The 23843-nt window shown below is 35.0% G+C and overlaps 1 protein-coding gene across 3 annotated transcripts in view; it reads left to right on the forward strand.

Moving 5' to 3' along the window:
• Positions 1-23843, forward strand: part of LOC125657089 (rho guanine nucleotide exchange factor 3-like) — a 65245-nt gene that overhangs the window by 16220 nt on the left and 25182 nt on the right. For all 3 annotated transcript variants that reach the window (XM_056144775.1, XM_056144774.1, XM_048887722.2), the window contains exons 4-10: positions 1473-1562; positions 3593-3769; positions 7743-7805; positions 13250-13346; positions 17736-17812; positions 18136-18292; positions 18663-18721. In XM_056144775.1, the coding sequence (XP_056000750.1) occupies positions 1473-1562; positions 3593-3769; positions 7743-7805; positions 13250-13346; positions 17736-17812; positions 18136-18292; positions 18663-18721 (720 nt within the window). The remainder of the gene's footprint in view (positions 1-1472; positions 1563-3592; positions 3770-7742; positions 7806-13249; positions 13347-17735; positions 17813-18135; positions 18293-18662; positions 18722-23843) is intronic.

A 23843-nucleotide genomic window follows, 5' to 3' on the forward strand; every position in this document is an offset into this window, starting at 1 on the left:
CTATTAATTTTGGAGAAAAATTGTCAAAGGTCAAGGTCACAGTGACCGAATATAGAATGAAAATTTCAAAAATATTTGGTTTCTGTAAACTCAGAAAGTTTAAATCCGAATCAAATGATACTTATAGATATTGTTATGTACCAGGTAAGGAAGACCCCTATTGATTTTGGAGAAAATAGGTCAAAGGTCACAGTGACCGAAAATAGATTTAAAATTCCAAATAAAATTGGTTTCAGGAGGATAACTCGAAATTTTTTAATTTGAATCAAATGAAACTTGGATATATTGTTGGATACCAGCAAAACAAGGCCCCTATTGAGTTTGGAGAAAAAAGATCAAAGGTCAAGGTCACAGTGACCGAAAATAGATTGAAAACTTCAGACAAGTATGGTTTCTAGACAGTAACTCAAAAAGTTTAAAACTGAAATTAGTTCTTCACAATTATAAATATGCCACATCATTCCTAACTTTACAATGTATCCCATGCAACTCGGCTCATGCACCCCTGGGTGCATATATTGATTTTTGGTTTTAAAACCATTTTAAACACTTCACTGGGAGAATTTTTTTTCTAATTTTGAAATAAATCTATCATTCTGAATTTTTAGCTTCGGACTGATAGGTAAACAAGTCAATATTGTCTGCCATGATTTTTATCAGTTACGGACTGAAAGACATACATTAATATTATTTTTATGTATTGTAAGGCACTTCACCATTGGTTCATTTGATATCACGCGTCAAAGTAAATAAATGCAGATTGACTGGGTCTTTCTAATTATAAACATAAAAAAAACTCGGATTGACCTCTACTTTCTATAATAGATTAGGGAAATTTTGCTATATGCAACAATGAATGTGATTCGCTGACGTATGCCATTCCAACCAATCAAATTCTCTTTGCGGTTCACGTCATTACCTACTTCTAAACAATATGGAAGCGAAGCCTGCAGACATAGAAGTAAAAGGTCGTTTTGCGACTGTAAATGAAGATCAAATGAGAGCTATTATGGAGAATGTTGATGCAAAGAACATGAATAGAGGTATTACAATGGCAGTTAGGTTATTCCAATAAACTCAATATGTAATGCTGAAAAAAGAAAAAAAATTGTAATTTATGTTCCCTAATTTTCTCAAGCATTCTTTGAAAAATAATATAACAAATAGCTTCGTGCTCGGTCGATATGCTTTTCTGTGAAGTCGATATATCTATGGATCGACCTCATGAAAGGGCTATATTTGTATAGTATTGAGCCCTGATATGTGTATATATATATATACACACACACACAGACATTTATGTATAGCAAAATAGTTTCCACATCAGATTCAGGCAGAAATTACATTTTCTCTGCTAGATATATATTTGATGTTATTCATAAAAGAAATTCATTCTAATTCAGTGTCCATACATATTGGATAGATAAGGAAAGATATGTAGTATGTGTCATGTTCCATTTTCAATTTTGTAGAAGAAGAGTAGAAAATCGATACTTAGAGTTTCTTCCATTGCCAACCTTTTGTCTCCTTCCAAGTCCATCAAGCGGGAAAATGAATTCCAGGTATGAATCAATTGTACAACAATTCTGTGAACACTCTTTCGTGTTTAGACTAAAAGTGTTGATGAGTTATTTGGGGGCCCAATTTGAGAAATAGAATATAGTAAAGGTAAACTGGAGTGTTAACAGTATTCAAATTTTAATTTACAATGTCACCTCAGTATATCGCCAGCTTTTGTCCCAGCCTAATTTGGGTGGCATTATAAAGAGTTCAATCTAGTTCGTAAACTTGAAAAAAATGTGGTTGATAGGCCTCAATTAAATGATTGTTGGTTTGGCATTGCCAACCCACACCTTAAAGTGTTAGGTCAGTAGGTAGGGAAATATATATATATATATATATATATATATATATATATATATATATATATATAAAGCACTAAATAATCACAACTAGGTACTGAAAATTTTCGCCCCAGCCCGGGGTCGAACCAGCAACGTACAGCACCCACCGCCTAGCAAGATTGTCAAACCAGTATATATATATATTTATATAAACGTCATTCACTTAAGAAATGAAACTTATAATTCTTTATTTGATGCATGTATCAAATGAAAAATTGGACGGAAAACTTCATCAATGTGCGTAACTTTGGCATTATATCGGGTTTTTTAGCATGTATGAAAATATATACACATTTTGATGGCGGTGTGCGGAGGTGACGATATAACAGGTGGAGATGTACCAAAGTGACACTGTATTTTGAACAGTGATTTTTCTACACACAGTTTAGGTCTGAATACAGGCTCTTTCCCCTCCCCAAAAACTACTGATTAGAAGTGAAGTTGCTCCCCCTCCCCCATATGCATTATTTTTGTTCAATTGGAGTTTTCTAAAATCAAATGCTGTAATTCTCAGTCATTCAGACTGACAGACACTTTTCATTTGATAATGTGTTTGTACATCTACATGGTGCAGACAACCACATGGTTTCAGTTTTGAAATGTCACATAATTAGAAAATACTACATATGTACATAGTTCTATCAAGTTGTTCTGTTCTGAAGGAGTGTATTTATTTTGTTTTTTACAATGATTATTCCATCTTCCACAGCTATTGTAGGGAGAGAATTTTCTCACAGATCTCCAATATTATGATAAAGAAAAGAAACTGAGAGGGGGAAAGACTCTTTTATAAAATGTGCATTTGTCATGTAAATATCAAATGAAAATTTTGAGAAAATAACTGACAGCTTCAAAGTGTTATATTTAAAGAAAGAGAAATTTACAAACATAGAACTGTGACAATGTTCATAGCAAATTAATTGAATACTGTAAATGGTGTTAAACTTACTGTGTATATTATTATTACACATCAATTAAGGTTAATTATAATGTTATTAATTTTTCCCAATATGATAAAAATGTCAATTTTTCTCATTCATTCAGGCCCATGTCTTTTATGAATAACGTAGAAAAATCACTGTTAAATCAGAAGTTTGTACATGAAAATGTAAAGTGAATAAAAATTATTTTGGCATGAGGTTTCAAGTTCTGGCTTTTGTATATTTCAAATGATTTGTAATCTAATATCAGCGATTTTTTTCTGCCCACTGGTACCGGTACCCATTCAATTTGGAAAAATAGCGCCAAAATCAAACAAATTGGGAATTTTCTACCAATGTATCGGCAAATGATTTCAACGAAAAGAAAAGAAAAAAAGAGAACAAAACAAGAAGTAGTCATCCCTTTAAAAACTTTTTTACGGTAATATTTGCTGTTGTGGTACATAAGGAATCATCGTAGCCTCATTTTAGAATCGTCGTAGCTCTACAAAACACACGCACTGCCATATGATCTGTACTTTCGATTTAATACTGGAAGTGAACATTTTAGTTAACTTGTACAGACTAAGTAAATTACGATGTCAGCGGTCTATTTTTCGGCAAGTAAATTGGGAATTTTTAGTCTCAACATTGGGAAAAATCAATGGTTTTTGGCATTGGGAATGGTACCGTTTATCGGTACCAGTTATATAAGGGGGAAAATCGCTGAATATTAAGTTTGTATCAATATGAAAATGTATATTTCAGAGGACAATCAGTTTTAAAGTGCCTCCATCCCCAACCACTAAGCATAATGTGACCCCGTACAAGGCCCCCCAGCCATCCCCAGCCAAGCAGCGACTGAGTCGAACTTGGAGCGAAATGATGAATACAGTGGGACATATCCCCTTGCAGCTGTCTCACAGGGACATTAAAAGACAAGAGGTACTACATTTTTCTTCAGTTTTCGGGGTCATTAATTAGCATGTCATGATGGTATTATTTTTTACTGTGAACTAGCAAATTAATCAGTTTTTATACGCCCGTCTTAAGACGGGACGTATTATGGTATGGCGTTCATGTCCGTCCGTCTGTTAGCTTTTTCGTGTCCGACCCGTAACTTAAATACTACAAGGCCTAGAATCATCAAACTTTGTCTGTAGATACATCTTGGGTAGAAGGTGTGTCTCACATTAAAACCAGGTCACTGTGACTTTTCATTAAGAAGATATCCGTCTGTCCGTCCGTCTGTTAGCTTTTTCGTGTCCGACCCGTAACTTAAATACTACAAGGCCTAGAATCATCAAACTTTGTCTGTAGATACATCTTGGGTAGAAGGTGTGTCGCACATTAAAACCAGGTCACTGACTTTTCATTAAGAAGATATCCGTCTGTTAGCTTTTTCGTGTCCGACCCGTAACTTAAATACTACAAGGCCTAGAATCATCAAACTTTGTCTGTAGATACATCTTGGGTAGAAGGTGTGTCGCACATTAAAACCAGGTCACTGTGACTTTTCATTAAGAAGATATGGCCATATATGGCAAAAACTTGTCCGGCTCATAACTTGAAAACTATTAGACCTAGAATCACCAAAATTGGTCAACTAATGCATCTTAGGTAGAAGGTGTGTCGCATCCTACTTTAAGGTCACTGTGACATTTAATTAAGGTGATATAAAAGAAAATGTTTTAATGGGTACAATCTATACTGTTAACAATATGTGACTGGCGTATCATGTGCCGTGGCGGTGCACTTTATTATATGCCTGTCATATAAAGGTCATACTATGGTATAGCAAAATGCATTTGTCTTTCAGCACCTTGTGAGTCAGATAAAAACAGTACATATTGTTGAACATATGTGTAATGGTAAACTAACAAGTCAACTTTATGACAAACGGGACGACTTCAGCATCTCCATTGTCAACTTCTCATATCTATGTATCTGTATTCCATCATCACCTGCATATGGTGTTTATGCAGCTCAGTTGATTTGATATGCAAGAGCATGTTCTAGAAATGATAAATTTTTATATCAAGGCAGCTATTTACAAATAAGTTGATGTCTCAGCAATCTCATTTAAAATCAGCGTCTTCACAAATTTTATAGTTGTTTAAGTGATCTAATTTGCAAATACAATTTGTCATTAGGTCGAATGGTGTCTGACATGTTTCATACCAATTGGGCCAAATATAAATAATTGTTTGTTTCCCCAAACCCGACTCTATCAAGTCAGGTGTAGGTAGGTAAAATATTTTATTTTTTTGGGGAGGGGAATGTTTTTTTGTAGTAGTAAATAGGAAATTACGAATTGGCATTAAAGGACAGTACTTTAAGCCCTAGTACACAAGTATGTATCAAGTGATAATTTTCCCTCCTGTCTGGTGATATTAAATAAAAATCTCTGTATATTTGAAATCATTTATTTTATTTAATTGGAATTCTCTTTGGTGGTGTTTTTCCAATAACAATACAGTCTCCACAAACTGGCAGCACTACACGATGAGTCTTAAGGGCCTCTGTGTCTCTAGTCGCCCCCACAGCTGCACAGAAGGCACAAATATCGGTCTTTGCACAGGTACTTGCATAATATGGAAATTCAACATGGGTGTTGCAATCCATTTGTAGACGGACATTTACAACTCCTTCAAGGGCATCACCTGAAATGGAGAAGAGACCATTTTGAGGAGGAAACTTCTTTTTCAGTAGAGTTACCCTCAATGTCAATACAAAATTTAACGAATTTGAAGTTTTCATTGAAGTCAAGAGCAAGTTTCATATTGTCACCGTACAGAGGATTAAATGTTTCTGTAAAATTACTTTTAGTAGAAATTGACACACGAACGCGTTTTTTGTCCAGAGCATTCTCCTCATCTTCAGTCAAATCGAGATCCGCAATAACATCCTCTCACACATCTTCCCATATGTCCTTTTTAGAAAATCTACGCAACACATTTGTGATCAGGTTTTTTGTGAAGCTGCCTGCCGTATACACGGCAACAGAAACTGACAAAACAGCGTCCATATCATGCGTTTAACATGAACTTTGAATCCCGATGTACGATCCCGAAGACGAGAGGGTCATCAGGGCGTTTACAACTGCACTGATTATAAAGACACTTTAAAGAACGGTGTCTTCTTCTTACGCATTTTAATTCTACACTTCATAGGAACACCTCCGTCTGGATTTCAGTAAAAAAAAAAAATCTTCACAAAATCGGCAATAAATTATTTTCGGTCGCAGCGATTTTTTTGGGTCGGTCGGGATTGGGGAAACAAACAATATTTTATTTTAGGCCTTGTTAAGCCATCCTTTACATACTGATTTTGACAATGGATTAGAAATTACTCTATAGGGATCAATGTGGTAGTGACTGGTCAACAGGAGATTCATACTCCTCCTAGGCACCATTTGCTCTACTCTCGGTTTTGTATTCTTTATGAGATTGATCACTGTTCGTTTTCATCACTTTTCATACGCCTGTCGAAGACGGGACGTATTATGGTATGGCGTCGTCCGTCCATCTATCTGTCCGGACCTTGTGGGAGGATACAAACTGAACCATAAGCTCCAGGATTTTACGACTTGGTACATTTGATCACCATGAGAGGAAGATGCCTATTGCATTTCAAGATCAGAGGTCAAAAGTCAAGGTCGTAGTGTCACTTGGTAGGAAAATCTTGGAGGAAACCCTTTTGGGCAAGATACAAACTGATGATGAGAGGAAGATGCTTATTGTTTTTCAAGAGTAGAGGTCAAAGGTGAAAGTGGAATCACTTAGTTGGAAAACCTTGTAAGCAGGATACAAACTGTAAGCTCCTGGATATTGCAACTAGGTACATTTGATCACCATGATGAGAGGAAGATACCTATTGTTTTTCAAGGTTAGAGGTCAAAGGTCAAGGTTGCAGTATCACAGTAGGAAGACTTTGTAGGCAGGATACAAACCAAACCGTAAGCTCCAAGAAATTGTAAGTGGGTACATTTTATCACCATAATGAGAGGAAGATGCCTATTATTTTTCAAGGTCACAGTATCACTTAAAAGGAAAACCATGTAGGCAGTATACAGACCAAACTGTTGGGGCTAGGACCGTCAAACTTTGTACACATACACTTTATGCCAAGTGGAAGATGCCTATTGTTTCTTAAGGTCAAGGTCGTAGTAGCAGGATACAGACCAATTCGTTGGGACAAGGACCATCAAACTTGGTACACATATATTTTATGCCAAGTGAAAGTATTACATAGAGAGTACATGGTTTGTCTTGTTTTTACAATGCAAAGAAAGTATGGCACACCCTGATGACTGCTGGTACCACTTGAAGCCAAGTTCTACAAATGATGGTGTGAGAAAAATACCTTATATTAGCTTTTCACGGGCGTACCATATACCATTGACGGTACCCTTGTTTCTGATGTTTTATGTAACATCAGCATCAAACTTGATACACATATTCAACCATCATAGGTTGTATCATGGTATGGTATAGTGGAGTGGTTTTATGTGTCTGTCTGATCATCAGCACCTTGTGGAAAGGATAAAAAGATTTCTGATAAGGCTAAGATAATCAAATCTTGAACACATGTTCCCCATAGTGAGAAGAAGATGCCATGTTATTTCTTATAGTAAAAGGTTAAGGTCATATTTTCATGGGTAATCATGAAGGAAAATGGTACATATACTAACTAGTTCTACTTGTAATGGGTACCGTTCCCCCAAATGTCCCCATTTACAAAGTGGTGCCATTTTGTTAGTTATATTGAATTGTTCAATTTGAATTTCCATTAATAACAGCAAAACTTTCACATTATTTCTTGAGTTATTATATGTTAGATCCGCTTGTATACATATATGTATGCGAGTATATTTGTGAACTATAGACAATTGAGACCTGATTTATTTAATTTGTAGGCTATATATGAGTTGTATCAAGGTGAAAGTGATTTAGTAGAGGATTTAACCATCGTTAAAAAGGTAAGATTTGACTCTATATATTTTCTCTGGATGTTTAAGGAGGAAGAGTGGCTGATTTCTGTTGACACTCAAAAGGAAGACTTAATATTAGCAGTATATTCCTTCTCGTGTTAAGTCTTATTGTCTATCCAGAGAGCTCAGTGGTTAATGTATGAGGATGCCAATCTGTAGATGTGTCAAGTTACTTATTACTAAACTGCATCTTCCAATTCCAAAACGTCATTTTACACCTTGTACAAATCCTCCACTTTCCATCCGTAACAGTTTTCTATGGTATGCTGTTCATCCTTAAGAATTTGGAGTGAGGGAAGGACCCTCTACACATTAGTTAGAAAAAACTTCTTAGACAACCAGATTTTTTGTCATAGTTTATGCTCACCTTCAAAGATGGAAGGACATATTGTTGCTTGGTCTGTCTAGCACATCTTGTGCCACTCCAGTAATGAAATGATACAACCAAACTAAAGATGGGTATCCATGCACATTGCAGGGGAAATCTTTGAAAAATCAGATTTTGAAAGTAGAAAAGAAAACAAGTGTAAAAGTCTCCAATATAGGATTAAAATCCCCTTTAATAAGTTGAGATTCTCTGTTATTACTGGCCTCTGGTTGTTAATGCCTCTTGACTATCAAAGCATATACCCACTATGCTTTTAAAAAATAAACTCTATAGAATAGTCAGGGGCAGATTACTCAAAATCCTGAAAACTCTTTCTGTATTTCCAGTGTGCAGTGTCTTAATATATTTGATAAGACCAATTCAACTTAATTAGTAGATTATCATCCAGGGTCACCAAAAAGTATGGGGCGGGTGGGAGGATTTTATTTTTTTATTTTTATTTTCTGAGAAAATATTAATGACAAACGAGTTTTTGTCAACAGAAGTGCATCATTTAATGCCACATGGATATCAATCTATGCTCATTTCACAGACGAATTCCAGGTTAAGCTTTAATTTCAAACACAGAAAGATACCAAACTTCTTCAAGATATGAAGAACATTAGTCCCTTCCTTTCATTTACGCCTGTAAGAAATTAAGAAAACCATATGATCTATTTTTTTCATGGGGCTTTTCACGTTGCTATACCGGAAATGTAAACAAGAAGTGTAAATACTAGAGTCGGACATGGAAAATTTTTCTGGAAATTGCAAGTTCCGCAAAATAAAATTTTTTCGGGCAGGCCGATTTTTGAGGGGTGGGCGGGGATGATAATCTATCAATTAAGTTGAATTGGCCTAACTGCAGCACAGTATAGTACAGTCTGCATTACTAATTTGATATTTAATTTGCATTAACAATCACTACATAATATATCAGTGTAAAAATGGTTTTTGTTCTGGAATAAAGAAATAAAGACTATTGATATTAAAAACTTATTCTTGGTCAACATATTTGTTTTTAGCTCACCTGAGCTGAAAGCTTAAGCGAGCTTTTCTAATCACCCATTGTCTGTCAGTCTGTCTGTAAACTTTTCATACTTCTCCAGAACCACTGGGCCAATTTCAATCAAACTTGGCACAAAGCATCCTTGGGTGAAGGGCTTTCAAGTTTTTTAAATGAAGGGCCATGCCCTCTTCAAAGGAGAGATAATCACAAAAATTGGGTGGGGTCATTTGAAAATCTTCTCAAGAACCAGAAAGCTGAAATTTACATGAAAGCTTCTTGACATAGTGCAGATTCAAGTTTGTTAAAACCATAACCCTCGGGGGTAGGTTGGGGCCACAAAAGGGGATCTAAGTTTTACATGCAAATATATAGGGAAAGTCTTTAAAAATCTTCTCAAGAATCAATGGGCCAGGAAAATATAAATTTACATAAAAGCTTCCTGACATAGTGCAGATTCAAGGTTGTTAAAATCATGCCCTCTGGGGGTAGGATGGGGCTACAATAGGGAATGAAAGTTTTACATGTGAATATATATAGGGAAAATCTTTAAATATGGGCCAAGGTGACTCAGGTGAGCAATGTGGCCCATGAGCCTCTTGGTTTTTTTTTTTTTTTTATGGGAATCTTTTTTTAATAAAGAAAATACTAGTTGGGGGTTGAAATAAAAATAAAAGTTGTGCATTGGAACAGTCGGTCATAAAAATGAAACTGAAGAAGTCTTGTATACAAACATGGTATTGAAGGAATTAATTGAAGAAATTAGGCATTTTTACACAAAATTGAATAGAATTTATATTATTATTCCTGGAGATCGAACCATAGCAAGAGAATCCACAAAAAAGGGATATGATTCGAGTTCTTGAACACTAATACTTCTGGAGTCTTCCAGAAAGGATCAGGGCTTGTTTACAACAAAATTCTTAATGATACTGTTTGTTTCACACACACACACACACACACACACACACACACACACACACACACACACACACACACACACACACACACATTTATTAATTTTAATCCATTGAATAACTGATCTTTTTTAATTTTATAATTAGAAGATATACTTTCTCAATTTAATTGAAATAATTTTATCTAAAATATTTCAACCAGATTTTCTTCTTTATCAGGTACATGTAGCAGCTACATGTACAGTGAAACTTCTCTAAACCGTCCAGCTTTCGGACCGGAAAAAACCCAGCCGGTTTAGAGTGATAGCCGGTGTACCGAGAACTTGCATTTAGAGACATTTTATTTCATTAGATATTTCTTCTCCATACCACGAACCATAAAATGTAGTGTTCAAAGACTATTATTTCACTCTTAGAAATTAATGACTAACTTGTTTATTTTCAACCCAAGCCGCATGATTACTACAATTAATACACAAAGTGGGTACTGTTCAGAGGTATGTGGTATTACCGGTATACACGTATTTTTTGGTGCCTGTATGTACCATGGTACACGAGGTGAAATACCGGTATATTCAAGTCTGATAACTCTAAACAAAAATATAAAATTGAAACAAAGCAAAAATATATATATAAAAAATATTTAAAGAAATTTGTGTACGCAGTGTCTCACTTTATTTACATTGTTCCTTCGTTGTGATGTAATGAAAGGTAAGTCTAATAACTGTACACAATCGGTAAAACATATGAAGTATAAAAAAGAATAATTTGATTATTGATGATATCAAAATAAAAGAAGAATTGATAGAAAACATTTCATTAAGAAAACATTTAATAGAAGGTAGATTATAAAAATTGCTTTTATGTTGTTTGGTTTATGGGGTTCGAATCCCATTTCCGCCTATTAGGCAAACCCAGAGTTAAAAAATATACAATGACAGATGCAGATTTATGCATCCAAAACCAACTTTCTTCGCACAAGTACAAATTGCTGCCGATTCTGAACACCGAGTACACCTCCTGATAACTTGAGGTGCAAGAATGTAGGAATTGTGGTCAAAGAACAAAAACACGTTCGTGCACTCATGTTCTTGTTAGTGGACCAGGAATATCCAACATGTAGAAGAAAGAGAATACTGTTCTCGTCATTCGCAGCTCTAAGAACAACGAGAACAGCGGTCTCGACCGAAGAATGCACTTCTAGACTTTGAAATTGTGTCAAATAAATTGTACAGGTCTTCCCCCTGTTAGTTATTTTGATAATTGTTCCAGTCAGTAGTCTAGTCACAGTCCATTCTAGTCATGATACAGAGACACTATTGTATAGTATAAACATATTTTTATGTTCAGAATAAACTTTTGTTACTGGTTTCAAAATAAATTTAAATAAATTATTTTCCTTATTATTTATAATTGAATAAATTAAATGCAATTTACAATCAATAAACTAATTGCTCATTATATACAGTGAATCACAACTAAAATCCACTAAAAATTGAATCATAATACTTAAAGATTAAATCTGCGGTATACCGTGGTATGTGCTGTACCTTTTTTTTCCTGCGGTACCCAACTCTAGTATTGTTCACTTTGATCTGGGGATCTAGTTAAATATTGGTGGAGATCAAATTAATCCGCTTGTACCAGAAATAGTCTTGCTGAAATCCTCTAAATTGAAATTGAAAATCTATTGCAGAATACATTATTAACATTCCTCTCACCTATAAAAACTCTGTTTATGTCCATTCCTTTAGCAAATTTGTTTAGACGTTTGTGAAAAGTACAGTTACTGTAGTAGATATATTATTGTAATTTGAATGTTTCTTAGGAATTTTAAGTGTATGGAAACCAAGAAAATTAATTTATCTTTTGATAATTATCACTAACAGTCATGGTTTTTTTTTAATTCACTTCCACTTATATCCATGGGATAGTATGATGCAACAATATGGTATTTTATACTGTGTTCAGTATCTGGTCACTTGGACTTGCCAGGTATCACATCAATCTGATTAAAATAAGATCTTTGATCCGCTCCGTTATTGTTATGTCGCTCAATAACGGAGCGGATCAAAGATCTTATTTTAATCAGATTGGGTATCACATACACCCCTGACATAACAGGTAAACCAAAGAAATTTTAGAGGCCACTTGGATTTTTCATACCTTCATTGGATAAATTCCCACCTGGTCAGTAGGTCATTTTTCACACCTGGCTGATCTTGATTAGCTGCAATAATGTAGCCCTATCCAAATTTTTTTTATTCTCCCAAAAAAAACAAAAAAAAACAAAAACAAAAAAAATCAGAGAGGGCTACATTATTGCAGCTAGATCTTGATCACCCCTCTTACCAAACTCTGGTCTGAAAAAAGTGGCCTATATTATGAGGGAAAATTACATGTTTGTTGACAAATGTTCTATAAAAAGTGGCTGATGTCCAATTTTCAGGGGTGGCCAGTTTTGTAAGAATTTCTTTGTAAGAAAATGTTAAGATTTCTGCTGGAATTTTAGAAATCGGCTGATATTCAGGGAGGACCATTATTCTGAGGGGTCAGTTTGGAGAAGTTTCACTGTGTTGTATAAAACATCCTGATTCATTTTAAAAACAGCTTTCACAGTTTTCTTAATAGTATTCTATTAAGGCCACACAAAAAAATGTATGTTGGTTTCCACTTTCCCGACCGACCATAAAAATTTCTTCCGACCCTAACATATGGCTGAGATTTGGCCCGGCTGGATATTTGAACTAAATCCGTTGCCGAATATCAAGACAGTCCTTCATAAATCAAATTTGCAAGTAAACTTCAGTCAGTGCAAATAATTATTGTGCACCTTGACAACAATGTTGTCTGCTTCAGTTAAGTTATTTGTATATTAAACTAACTTTCCATCACTATGCATGTGCAATGCATTTCTTACCGTTAGTTATGTTAATTTCAAAATCAAAACAACCACTTGTTTTTCATTCAAAAGATAGCATCCATGACAGTATATCGAAATCCCATTATATGCTGGACATGCACAGCTAGGAACTTAGTGCTACAATTGCAACTGCTGCACAAGAAAGTACAAGTTTAATCAAAAATAGAGAAATTAAAGAAAACCCAAACTATTGTTAAATCACAGCACTTTGTCTTGCAGACATACAGGGACTCCATGGAGAAGCTGCATCTGATGACAGAATGGGAACTCAGCCAGATATTTGGCCCAGTTGACAAACTTATTCCTATTCATGAAGGTGAGACAATATAAACACCATAAAGGTGTTGGCTTTCTATTAATTGCATTCAACAGCAATCTTACTGAGAATGGATATGGCTTCATTATTAGAGGGAGACCAGTAATGTGTTTAAGGCCTGAGTCTTTTAATTGTTGGAACAGGCAATACTGTTTACATGTTTTTGACAGGTGTATAATACAAGTAGATCTAAGTGATGATTTTAAAAAAAACTTGTGTATTGAAAAACGTCTGACAAAATCTGTTTTAGGCTGAGTACATCTACATATTTACACTTGCTATTTATGCTTTCCTCCGTATGGGTGTCTAAAATTAAGGTTAAGTTTAACATCAGGTCTAAAATTCAAAACTTAGCAGCAGTGTACACTGTTTAGCATTTTAACTCACTGGTTCTGTGGACCAGTAACCATGTAAATTACTTGTCCTGTACCAGATTTGTCAGTGACTCAAGATGAATAGAGGGTATTTAATGTTTGGTTGTTGGATATAGAATTTAAGTCACAAGTGAGACAGGATTTTTTTTTTTATGGCACTCGTGAAAATATCAAAAAATCCTGTCTCACAAGTGAATTAATTCTACATGTATATCCAACAACAAAAACAAAAAAAATTTGTTTATCATATTTTCTTTGGTTTTCCTGAAGCACTTTTAGCTGTCCTTGTATTGACATTCAGAACAATACTGCACAGAAAATATAGTACCATAAGAAATAGGCAAAATATATTTTTATACGCCCGTCTTAAGACGGGTCGTATTATGTTATGGCCTTCATGTCCGTCCGTCTGTCTGTCTGTCCGTCCGTCCGTCCGTCTGTCTGTTAGCTTTTTCGTGTCCGGCTCATAACTTAAATACTATAAGGCCTAGAATAATCAAACTTTGTCAGTTGATACATCTTGGGTAGAAGGTGTGTCGCACATTAAAACCAGGTCGCTGTGACTTTTAATTAAGAAGATATGGCCAAATATGGTAAAACCCTGTCCGGCTCATAACTTGAAAACTATTTGATCTAGAATCATGAAACTTGGTCATCTTATGCATCTTAGGTAGAAGGTGTGTCGCACTGTACTTTAAGGTCACTGTGACATTTAGTTGAAGTGATTTTTTGAAAAAAGTATGTTATAATTGGTACAATCCCTACTCATATAAGAGTTTTGTAGAAAACCTCATTCAAAAATGTTACATCAAGAAAACACATATTTTTTTTATGATATACTGTACAGCTTTTTTTTAGCCTATGTAATGTTTCCTTTGTTTCTAACAATAACAGGAGAAATTCCACTTGTCCCATGGGAGTAGCATGCAAAGGGCATTTTGACAAGACTAATTAATGAGTTTTGTGTAGAGCATCTCTGATCAACATGATCAAGCAGGTGTTATCTTTATCTCTAGGGAATTGGGCAGAGAGATCTTAGCCTCTTAATTGCAGATATACCAGAAATTATTTGTGAAAGTGAATTTGTTTGTTGTGGTTAGTCTTTATTTTCAAAATTAATTTGACATTGTACTATATAATTTTTAATTTTTTTTCTCAGCAACCTATATGCAGAGTATCATTTCTCACTAAGACAACAAATGGTTGCAATATGTATAAAGGCCTATTTTAATGATTAGTATTTTGATGTTTTGTTATGGCTGTGGCATTGTTCAGAAAAAAGATATACAATGAACAAAGCTGCAGATTGGGCATTTGTGTAAATCTGAACAGATGAAATAGTATTGCAATAACCATATTAAAAAATGTTAATTCAAGAAACTACACATTCTTGATTATATACACTGTACTATACAGCAGTATATAACAAACAAATTATTTCTTTTGTGTCAGTAACAAGAGAAATTTCCCTTGTCCCATGGGTGTAATTATCAAGCAATTCAGGAGGCATTTTGCTAACAGAAAAATTGCATTCTGTCAAATTACAGATTAATTAATGAGTTTAGAAGATTTCTGTTACAGCAATCTGATCAAGGAGGTGCTATCTATATCTCTTGCAATCCGGAATTGGGCAGAGGAATCTGGCCTTCTAATTGGTCTGTCAAATTTTAGAACAGTTCTAAGTGGTAGCCATTACTTTGAAAGTTAATTTGGTATAAAGTTTAAGAATTAATATGATATTGTAAAATATATTTTTATTTTATATCTCAACAACAAGGTGCAGATTGTCATGTCTCACTAAGATGACAGTTTTACAGTCTAAGAATAAACATAATGACTAATGTTTGATGTTTTATTACGCTGTTCATTGTTCTTCATTCCTTAAAATACAATGAGCAAAGCTGCAGATGTGCATTTCTCAAGTCTAACACAACCAGTTGAGAAATATATGATGTATTATTTTTTTCTAATTAATAACTACACCATAGGAGATGCACCAGTATTTGAAATAACCGTTTTTAATCTATATTTATTTATATTGACATCACCATGCATATTTTACTTTTATACTTGAAGATTTGACAAGGCAGATACTGATATATGTATTTTTTGATATGTTGAATAAATCAACCTTTTTGAGTACTCCCATTTATTGTAAGTTGTTTGCTTGGATAAAGGGCTATCTTGCACTTTAATCATTTCATTGAAACCATTTGGGAAAATGTTTTTATATCCTTTTAAAAATCATTAAGCTTACATTATCAATATTTGAAGCAATGTCACATGAGGCCATAAAGTAGGTAAGATTCTTAAAGGAAGGTTGACATTTGGTTCCATGCATACCTATCTCTTCATGGTGATATGTTCATGTTAACAATATGTGACGGGCGTATCATGTGCCGTGGCGGTGCACTTTATTAAAAAACCCAATACTTCTGAACAATAAGACAACTACTCTTCAATTTTATTTTGGGGATGCATTAAAAACATGAAAATTAATTTAATCTTAGGTGTCGTGGATAAATATTGCGACAAGTGGTTGTTATTTTCACACCTGTGAAAATATGAATTTAATGGATAAATTTCAGTATTTCACTGTTGAAATTGTAAGAAAATGTAATATGTAACTTGACTTAACAATTAAAAGATATTAAAATGCAAGTTCTCATAATTAATTTTGATTTATTCAGAAATATTAGACAGTAGTGATAAATCAGTCATAATGAGAGGAATCAAAGTCATCATACTCAACTGCTTTCTTTAAATTTTCTACATCAATAACATTGGACTCTTCATGAAAAACATCATCAGATACTAGGTGGGCATCTTGGGATGTAGGCCTCCTAATTCTTTCATAAAACAATTTTCCAATGAAATGGGAAGTCTTTTCTATTTCATTATACATATTTTAAATTCTACTTTTTAAGTCTGGGTGAAAATCTTGTTTTTTTCCCAACCAAACATAATTTTATCGGCACAACAAACAGACTATGTTTTAAATCTATTGATCCTCCTAATTATTTGTTGGTATCGGGCCAAGGGACAGGCATTAAAGTCGAACACTGCCTACAAAGGAGGGAGGATAAATATAAGCAAAGAAAAGTTTCAAACAAATCATTTATCATGTTTATCAATTAAAACATATTTAGTAAATTGAAACAAGGTATTTAAAAAATTTGAGTCATAGACATTGAGATAATTCAAAGATTAACTGTTCCCTAGGTGGAATTTCAACTGATTGCATGTTGTATATAAAAAATAAAGAGTGTGTATTTTGTCGCCAAATTAAAAACTTACTTTTATTACATTTTGAACAGTGAAATACTATAATTTATCCATTGAATAAAAATGATATTTTCACTATTGAAAATAACACGTTGATTGTGATGTCATGTTGTGTATTACTATACATCCTTTAAGATTTGAAATAAGTATACATGTAATAAACAGAAAATTCAATGCTTTGTAGTTGGATATGGGTTTTATTTCACTCGTAAGACAGGATTTTTTTCACACTCATGAAAATATTTTAAAAATCCTGTCTTACTCTTAAATAAATTCCATATCCAACTACTAAGCATTTGAATTATGATTTTTTTTTTTTTTACTGATTTCACTGAAATCTACGCATGCAGATAATAGTGCTACTACACCACTTGCATGGAATGGTAAAAAAGAATTTTTGCATGGAATGCTGATTTTTTTTTTTTTGTACAGAATGCTGAGCGGTTTGCATGGAGATCTGAACGGTTTGCTAAAAATATTTTGCACAAAATGCTGCCCTCTTTGTGAATGGTCTGCACAATGCAGTAGGTGTGGCTTGCACGTTTTATAAACAGTCTGCATGAAATGTACCAGGAAAATTATTGGCTGTATAGATTCCATAGGCCTAGGGGCTAGTGATACTTTCAACTAATACCTGGGTAACTAAAAGGCCTGTGGGCCTCTTATTGTTATTGCTTCCAATCAGTATGAAGTCTTTCTTTTGTAATGTGTTTTCATGCCCATTTTTCAGAGCTTGCTAGTAGCTTACAAAATCAGAGGTTACCAGATGGAACAACTAGAGATGTTGGAGTTCTTCTTGTGGATTGGGTAAGTTTGAAAATAAGCCTGAACCTTGACTTTACTAGGAAAACAATTCCAAATTTTTTCAAAATCCATGTAATGATAATTTGTGAGATTTCAAATTAATATTTGTCTTCCCTTGTATGTCCTTTAAAGATTTCACCCAAACAAATACATGCATTCATTTGGTAAATTTCTGAATATTTATTGCGTGTACAATATTTATTTTGATCAGTGAAAAGTTCTTATAACAACGAAGATTGTAATCAGAAGTAGTTTTCTTTTGATGCTCAATTAACACCAGTATCCATCAAATAGGGCACTCAAATTGAGGCTTTTGTTATGAACAGGTGCAGAAGTTGGAGGAGTATGTTCCATTTTGTGCCAATCAGGTGTTTGGAAAAGCCATGCTGGACGAGAAGAAGAATGACCCAGCTGTTGATGATTTTTTACAGAGATGCCAGGATTCTCCATTTAGTCGTAAACTGGATCTTTGGACTCTTTTAGGTAACTGTTTTGGTGCATTATGAATAGGGTAGCATTTTCAAAAGCTAATCTCCTGACTGATATCTCTGTTGTTTGTGCTACAGTTAAATTTTCTGTCTTTTCATTAAAACCATGAAATTAAAATTGCATCACATTCTAAAACTTGGCAAAAATATTTAGACTAGAAACTTTGAATATGATTGAGAGCTGTAATTATTTATATGCTATAAAATTAGAATAACAAAGAACTTTGAAAACTTTAGACAAGTACATACACATATAGTCACTTATTAGTAATGTTAGCACAACAAAGCTTATATGAAAAATATTGCTGAGGTAGATATGTTTACAGTATATTTGTATATTAATGTACATGTACATAACATTTCAGATGGTGCCCGAGGGAAGTTCATGAAATACCCTTTACTTCTTAGAGCCATTCACAAATACGTAAATATGATACATACATTCTAATTTAATGTGTGCCAAAAGCCCAATCACACTAGTATTAGAATTAAGTAATTAGCCAACTCATTTATGTTGCTAGCCCAAATTCTTCATGATGATGCAATGTAAATATCAGTGGACTGGTGATTAAATTCTCTGTGTTTTGATAGGTATGGTATGGGCTTTACTGTCTGTCCGTCCATCCATCTGTTAGCTTTGTCATGTCCAGGTCATGCCTGCCACCCTGTGAGGCTCAGACCACCAAATATAGTCAGTTGATGTATCTTTGGGGAAAGGTGTATTGTGACTCAAAAATAAATCACTGGCCTCCTGGAATTTTATGGCTATACATATTCAAATATTGTCAGGGTCATATTTTGCATACTCTGAGGCCTAGGACCTTCAAACTTGATCAGTTGATGCATGTTGGGGGAAGGGGGTTGCGACCCAAAAGGACATACCCTGAAACGTTTGTACTGAATGATGAACTGACACAAAATACTGCCTGCTTTGTGAACAGTCTGCATGAAACAGTAGGTTTGGCTTGCAAGCTTTATGAACAGTCTGCATGGAATGGTAGGCATGGCTCTTTGGTTTCTTTGGTAAACAATTGCTTTGTAAGCTTCTTAGGGTGCATTATCAAAAGTAAGAAGGTAAGTTGACTCTACGTCTCCTTGACTCAAAGACATCTCTGTACCTCAATGAGAAATAAGTCCGGTAATTCTTTGAACCACTTTTCTGCTTTTGCTAAAAGTTCTTCATTCTTCACTGAAATAGTCATCTCGGTCAAGACCAACAGCCCACATTTCTTGTTGCGGTACTCTAGCTCACATTGTATATGGTCCAAGAAATCCCAAAGGATCAAACAGCAATGCAATTTTTCTCAGGAAGGCCCGCTTTGAATAGTCAAATTCCTCATTTGGTGGACTTGTGAAGAGTGGCTTTTAGAATTTTTTCAGCACAAGTCCATCCTTATCGTAAGGGGGTAAGTGTGACTACTAGATCACTAGGTTGATCTCTGATCTCTTCATAAACACAAAGCTGATCACTATTGTCCATTCTGATCAGTATGCCAGCAATGGGATTTTTGCAGATTTTAATTCTTCTTTGGCTTTCCATAACACACCAAGAGTTTTCACAGAAGGTAAGTTGTTACCATGCAGATCCACTTCAGGAACGGCATCTTCTGGTGGAATATGCTGAAATACACTCACATAATTTGACAGCCACTTTCAAGCATGCATGGCTGTAGAGGATTATGCCATCTTCATTGCTAGATACAGAATCCATGCTGTCATCTGGGTATTTGGATTTCAAAACTGTTTCTGCTACCAAATGGATTCTGAGCAATAAACTACTTAAAATGACGATGAATTAATTCCAAGCACAAAACTGCTAAGGGCTGTTCCAGAAATGCTCAAATGGGGGGGGGGGGGGGGGGGGGGGGGGGTCGGGCGGCAAACGATATTTTTTTGTGTGGGTGGTCGTATTTTTTCATATTTTAATTGGTCTGTGGTTGGACTGTTAAAAAAATATTTATTATGGGTAGTGGGTAGTTTCTATTGTTTTATTTTGTGCCACGTGGGTGTTGAGTTTTCAGAATATTTTTATTGTCGCTCTTGTCGTGTTGGTTACAAAAGGTCGGAGGGAAAATTGAAAACGTGCTTTGAAATGCTACTTTCGAAATCGGAAGTAACATAGAACTATTCGAGTTGTCGCTCTTTGCAGCGCATAACTTTCCATTACGGCACTCTTCAAATTAAAGGCGCGTTTAGTAGGGTCCCTTTGGACGTGATGGCGGCGAACTCTGTTCTGTAGATTATCACAGTTCACAGTGCATCGATTTTGGAAATATTTTGAAACCAATAGGTATTCCGTTTTCTAATAAAAATAGGCAAACCTTAGTTGATTTATACGAGGGTACCGATGCGTTATATTTATCAGTCGGTGTGATGGTGATTTAGAGGCCTCCGGGCGCGGGCTCCATTAGAAGACGAACGATTCGTGGAAAAACATATCCATACCCATTTCATGATAATAGCATCGTTTGGACTCCCAATCTTTCCAACATTCCCGCCATAGATGCCTTTGATTGTTGATGTGACATCGTTTCTTCAGAACTACTGTGATACAATGTCGCACAGGCATTACCGCGTCATTGACTAGAATGTTTGTCCCGAAAACCTCGCGAGATTTGTCCCGTTTTCATTTTTAAAAATATTTTTGTGGTGGGTCTGGTTAGTTTTTTTTTTTTTTATTAGATGGGTCATTGTAAAATGAGTTTATTAATTTGATGGGTCATGGGGTAATTTTTTATTTTTTTTTATGGGTGCTTGGTATATACAAAAGGTGCCTCCCGACCCCCCCCCATGTATTTATTTCTGGAATAGCCCTAAGTTCATACACATATGGTGTTGTTTCCGATTTCATGTCATGCCAGTGAAATCTCTGATCAGGTCCGTCTTCTGGTGAAACCTTAATTCTTAGGTAAATTTCTGCAATGCCACACACCTACACCACAGGATTTCTTCTAAATTGGAGCAACACATCAAAAGATTATTTTGGAGTTTCAGTCAATGAAACACCTTGATGTTTGGCTGATGCATAAAAACAATCCATGTTTTTGTTGTCATCTTATCAGGTCTAATAACAAGAGTGGAGATTTTCCAGATTTGTCATTCTTTCTGTGTACATATCCTTTCTTGTATTACTTGATAGTATTCATAGTAGGAATCTCTCACTGCTAGATTCCTCGCTAAGCGCTTATGTGTTCTTCAACTGTTGGAGTGTCATGTCATAATTACATGGTAGACTTCTAAGGAATTGCGATTTTTTTTTAATGGTCATCAATGAATTTCAGTGACTTTCACTTTCTCGTGAGCAACTTTTCTCTTCAGTATAGAACAGTTTGTTCTACTTGGATGTAACAACACTTTCCATTTCCTTAAATTTACATTAAATTCTGCCTTGTAAACGTTTCACTTTTATGATTGTGGATGAAGTTCATTCTATTACTAGGGTGTGACCAAATATCATATGGCTTTTAGAATTTTTTCAGCACAAGTCCATCCTTATCGTAAGGGGGTAAGTGTGACTACTAGATCACTAGGTTGATCTCTGATCTCTTCATAAACACAAAGCTGATCACTATTGTCCATTCTGATCAGTATGCCAGTAATGGGATTTTTGCAGAGTGTTGGAAATCCAATTTCTTTAAGATGATCCCACTTGTGATGTTTTTGCCAGTTGAACAGGTATCACAAGTAACTTTGTCTGCTGTAAAGGCTTTGACTTAAGCAGAGTCCTTCCATCAACACTTTGTATGGAATTCCACAGGTTTTAAATGTTTCAGTTTTGTCGTTTAAAACTCCTACAGTCACTCTCTGTAATCTTCCCTGCAATCCCAACTCTGCTGCTACATCAGCATTAGTGGATGTTCTCGTTCCAGCATTATCTAGCTGTGCATTCAGTTTCTTTGTCCTGCTTTTAACAATTACTGGGATGGTTTGTAACACAGTGAATTACCCCCATCCCTACCCCTTCCATGACACGTCAAAAGTTCTGTGTGGCTGAATGGCTTTGCTTTCTATAGGTTTAACTGCTGAATACTCTTGTCTGGTTTTCCAACAATGGAAAGAATTCTGGATCATCCTGGTGCAGATTGATGCTGATTTCTGTCTTTGGTCTGACTCGCATTCCGATTTTCGTGCAACCTTGTGCACTTTCTTGACAGCCTTCAAAAGCCTCTTTAATTATTAAGGTCTTCCGTCTCCTGCGGAAGACCTTACTATTATTGTTCGCGTTCTTCTTCTTCATTATTATTATTTTCCTTGGTAGTACACGGGTTTTTCTCAGCCATTTCTCTATCGATTTTCACGAAATTTTCAGGAAAGATGTCTTTTGGTGACGAGACTTTGCTTGCAAAATTTCGTGTTTGACGTCACTTCCGGTCAGGAGTTATCTCTCTTTTAGTGACTTTTTGAAGGGCCTTGTTGTCCACACATCTCCTCCGTTAGTTTTGAAGCTAGAGTCTTGAAATTTCTACACAAGATAGAGTAAACATTTTAGAAGATTTGTGGGGGATTCGATTTTACCGGAGGCGATTTGCCTAAAGGCTCGCCTGGACCTGAAAAAATGGATGCCAAAATGTTTCACCGATTTCGGCGATTTTTGACCTTTGATCTCCAATATCTTTTTTCTTGCAAATATTTTGTTAAGACATGTAGAACAAAAGTTGTGCACATTTACAAGATCTTTTCGAAAATATCAAGATGTAGGGGCTAGCCCCTTAAATTAGGGATCTAGAAGGGCTCAAAGTCTAGATCAAATATCTCAAAAATCGTTAATATTTTGGTATAAGTCAAAGAACAAAAAATGTTCATCTCAACAATCCAAATCTATTCATATAAAAATTTAGGTCATATGTTACGTAATAAGGGATTTTAAGGGCCAAAACCATAAATTTTTTACCCCTTGTATCTCGAAAACGACAAATATTTTGAAAAGCAATAAAGAACAAAAGTTGTTCAGAATGATGATCTGAACAATATGCATATTTCGTTTTTACCCTATGTGGCCCCGTTAGGGAGCTACAGTTTGGCCCCTAAAAAATACTTCTAGAAATAACTCCAGAACGGTAAAGAATTTCTAAATACTTGTTGAACAAAAAATGTTTGAAATGTCATGACCTTTCTTACGATATCAAGCAAAAGGGGCTGACCCTTTAAATTAGGGGCCCAGAAGGGTCCAAAGGTTTATGAAAATATCTCAGAAACTAGTAATATTTTGTAATAAGTCATTGAAGCGGAAATGTTCATCTAAACGAGCTTGTTCTTATCAAATCAAAAAGTAGGTCATATGTTACGTAATAAGGGATTTTAAGGGCCAAAATCATAAATAATTGACGCCTCATATCTTGAAAACGACAAATATTTTGAAAAGCATTATTGAACAAAAGTTGTTCAGAATGATAATCTAAACAATATGTACATTTCGTTTTTTCCCTATGTGGCCCCGTTAGGGAGCTACAGTTTGGCCCCTAAATATTTCTTGTAGAGATAACTCGAGAACGGTAAAGAATTTCTAAATACTTGTTGAGCAAAAAATGTTTAAAATGACAAGGCCT

Source organism: Ostrea edulis, chromosome 7 (genome assembly GCF_947568905.1).
Source record: "Ostrea edulis chromosome 7, xbOstEdul1.1, whole genome shotgun sequence".
NCBI lineage: Eukaryota > Metazoa > Mollusca > Bivalvia > Ostreida > Ostreidae > Ostrea > Ostrea edulis.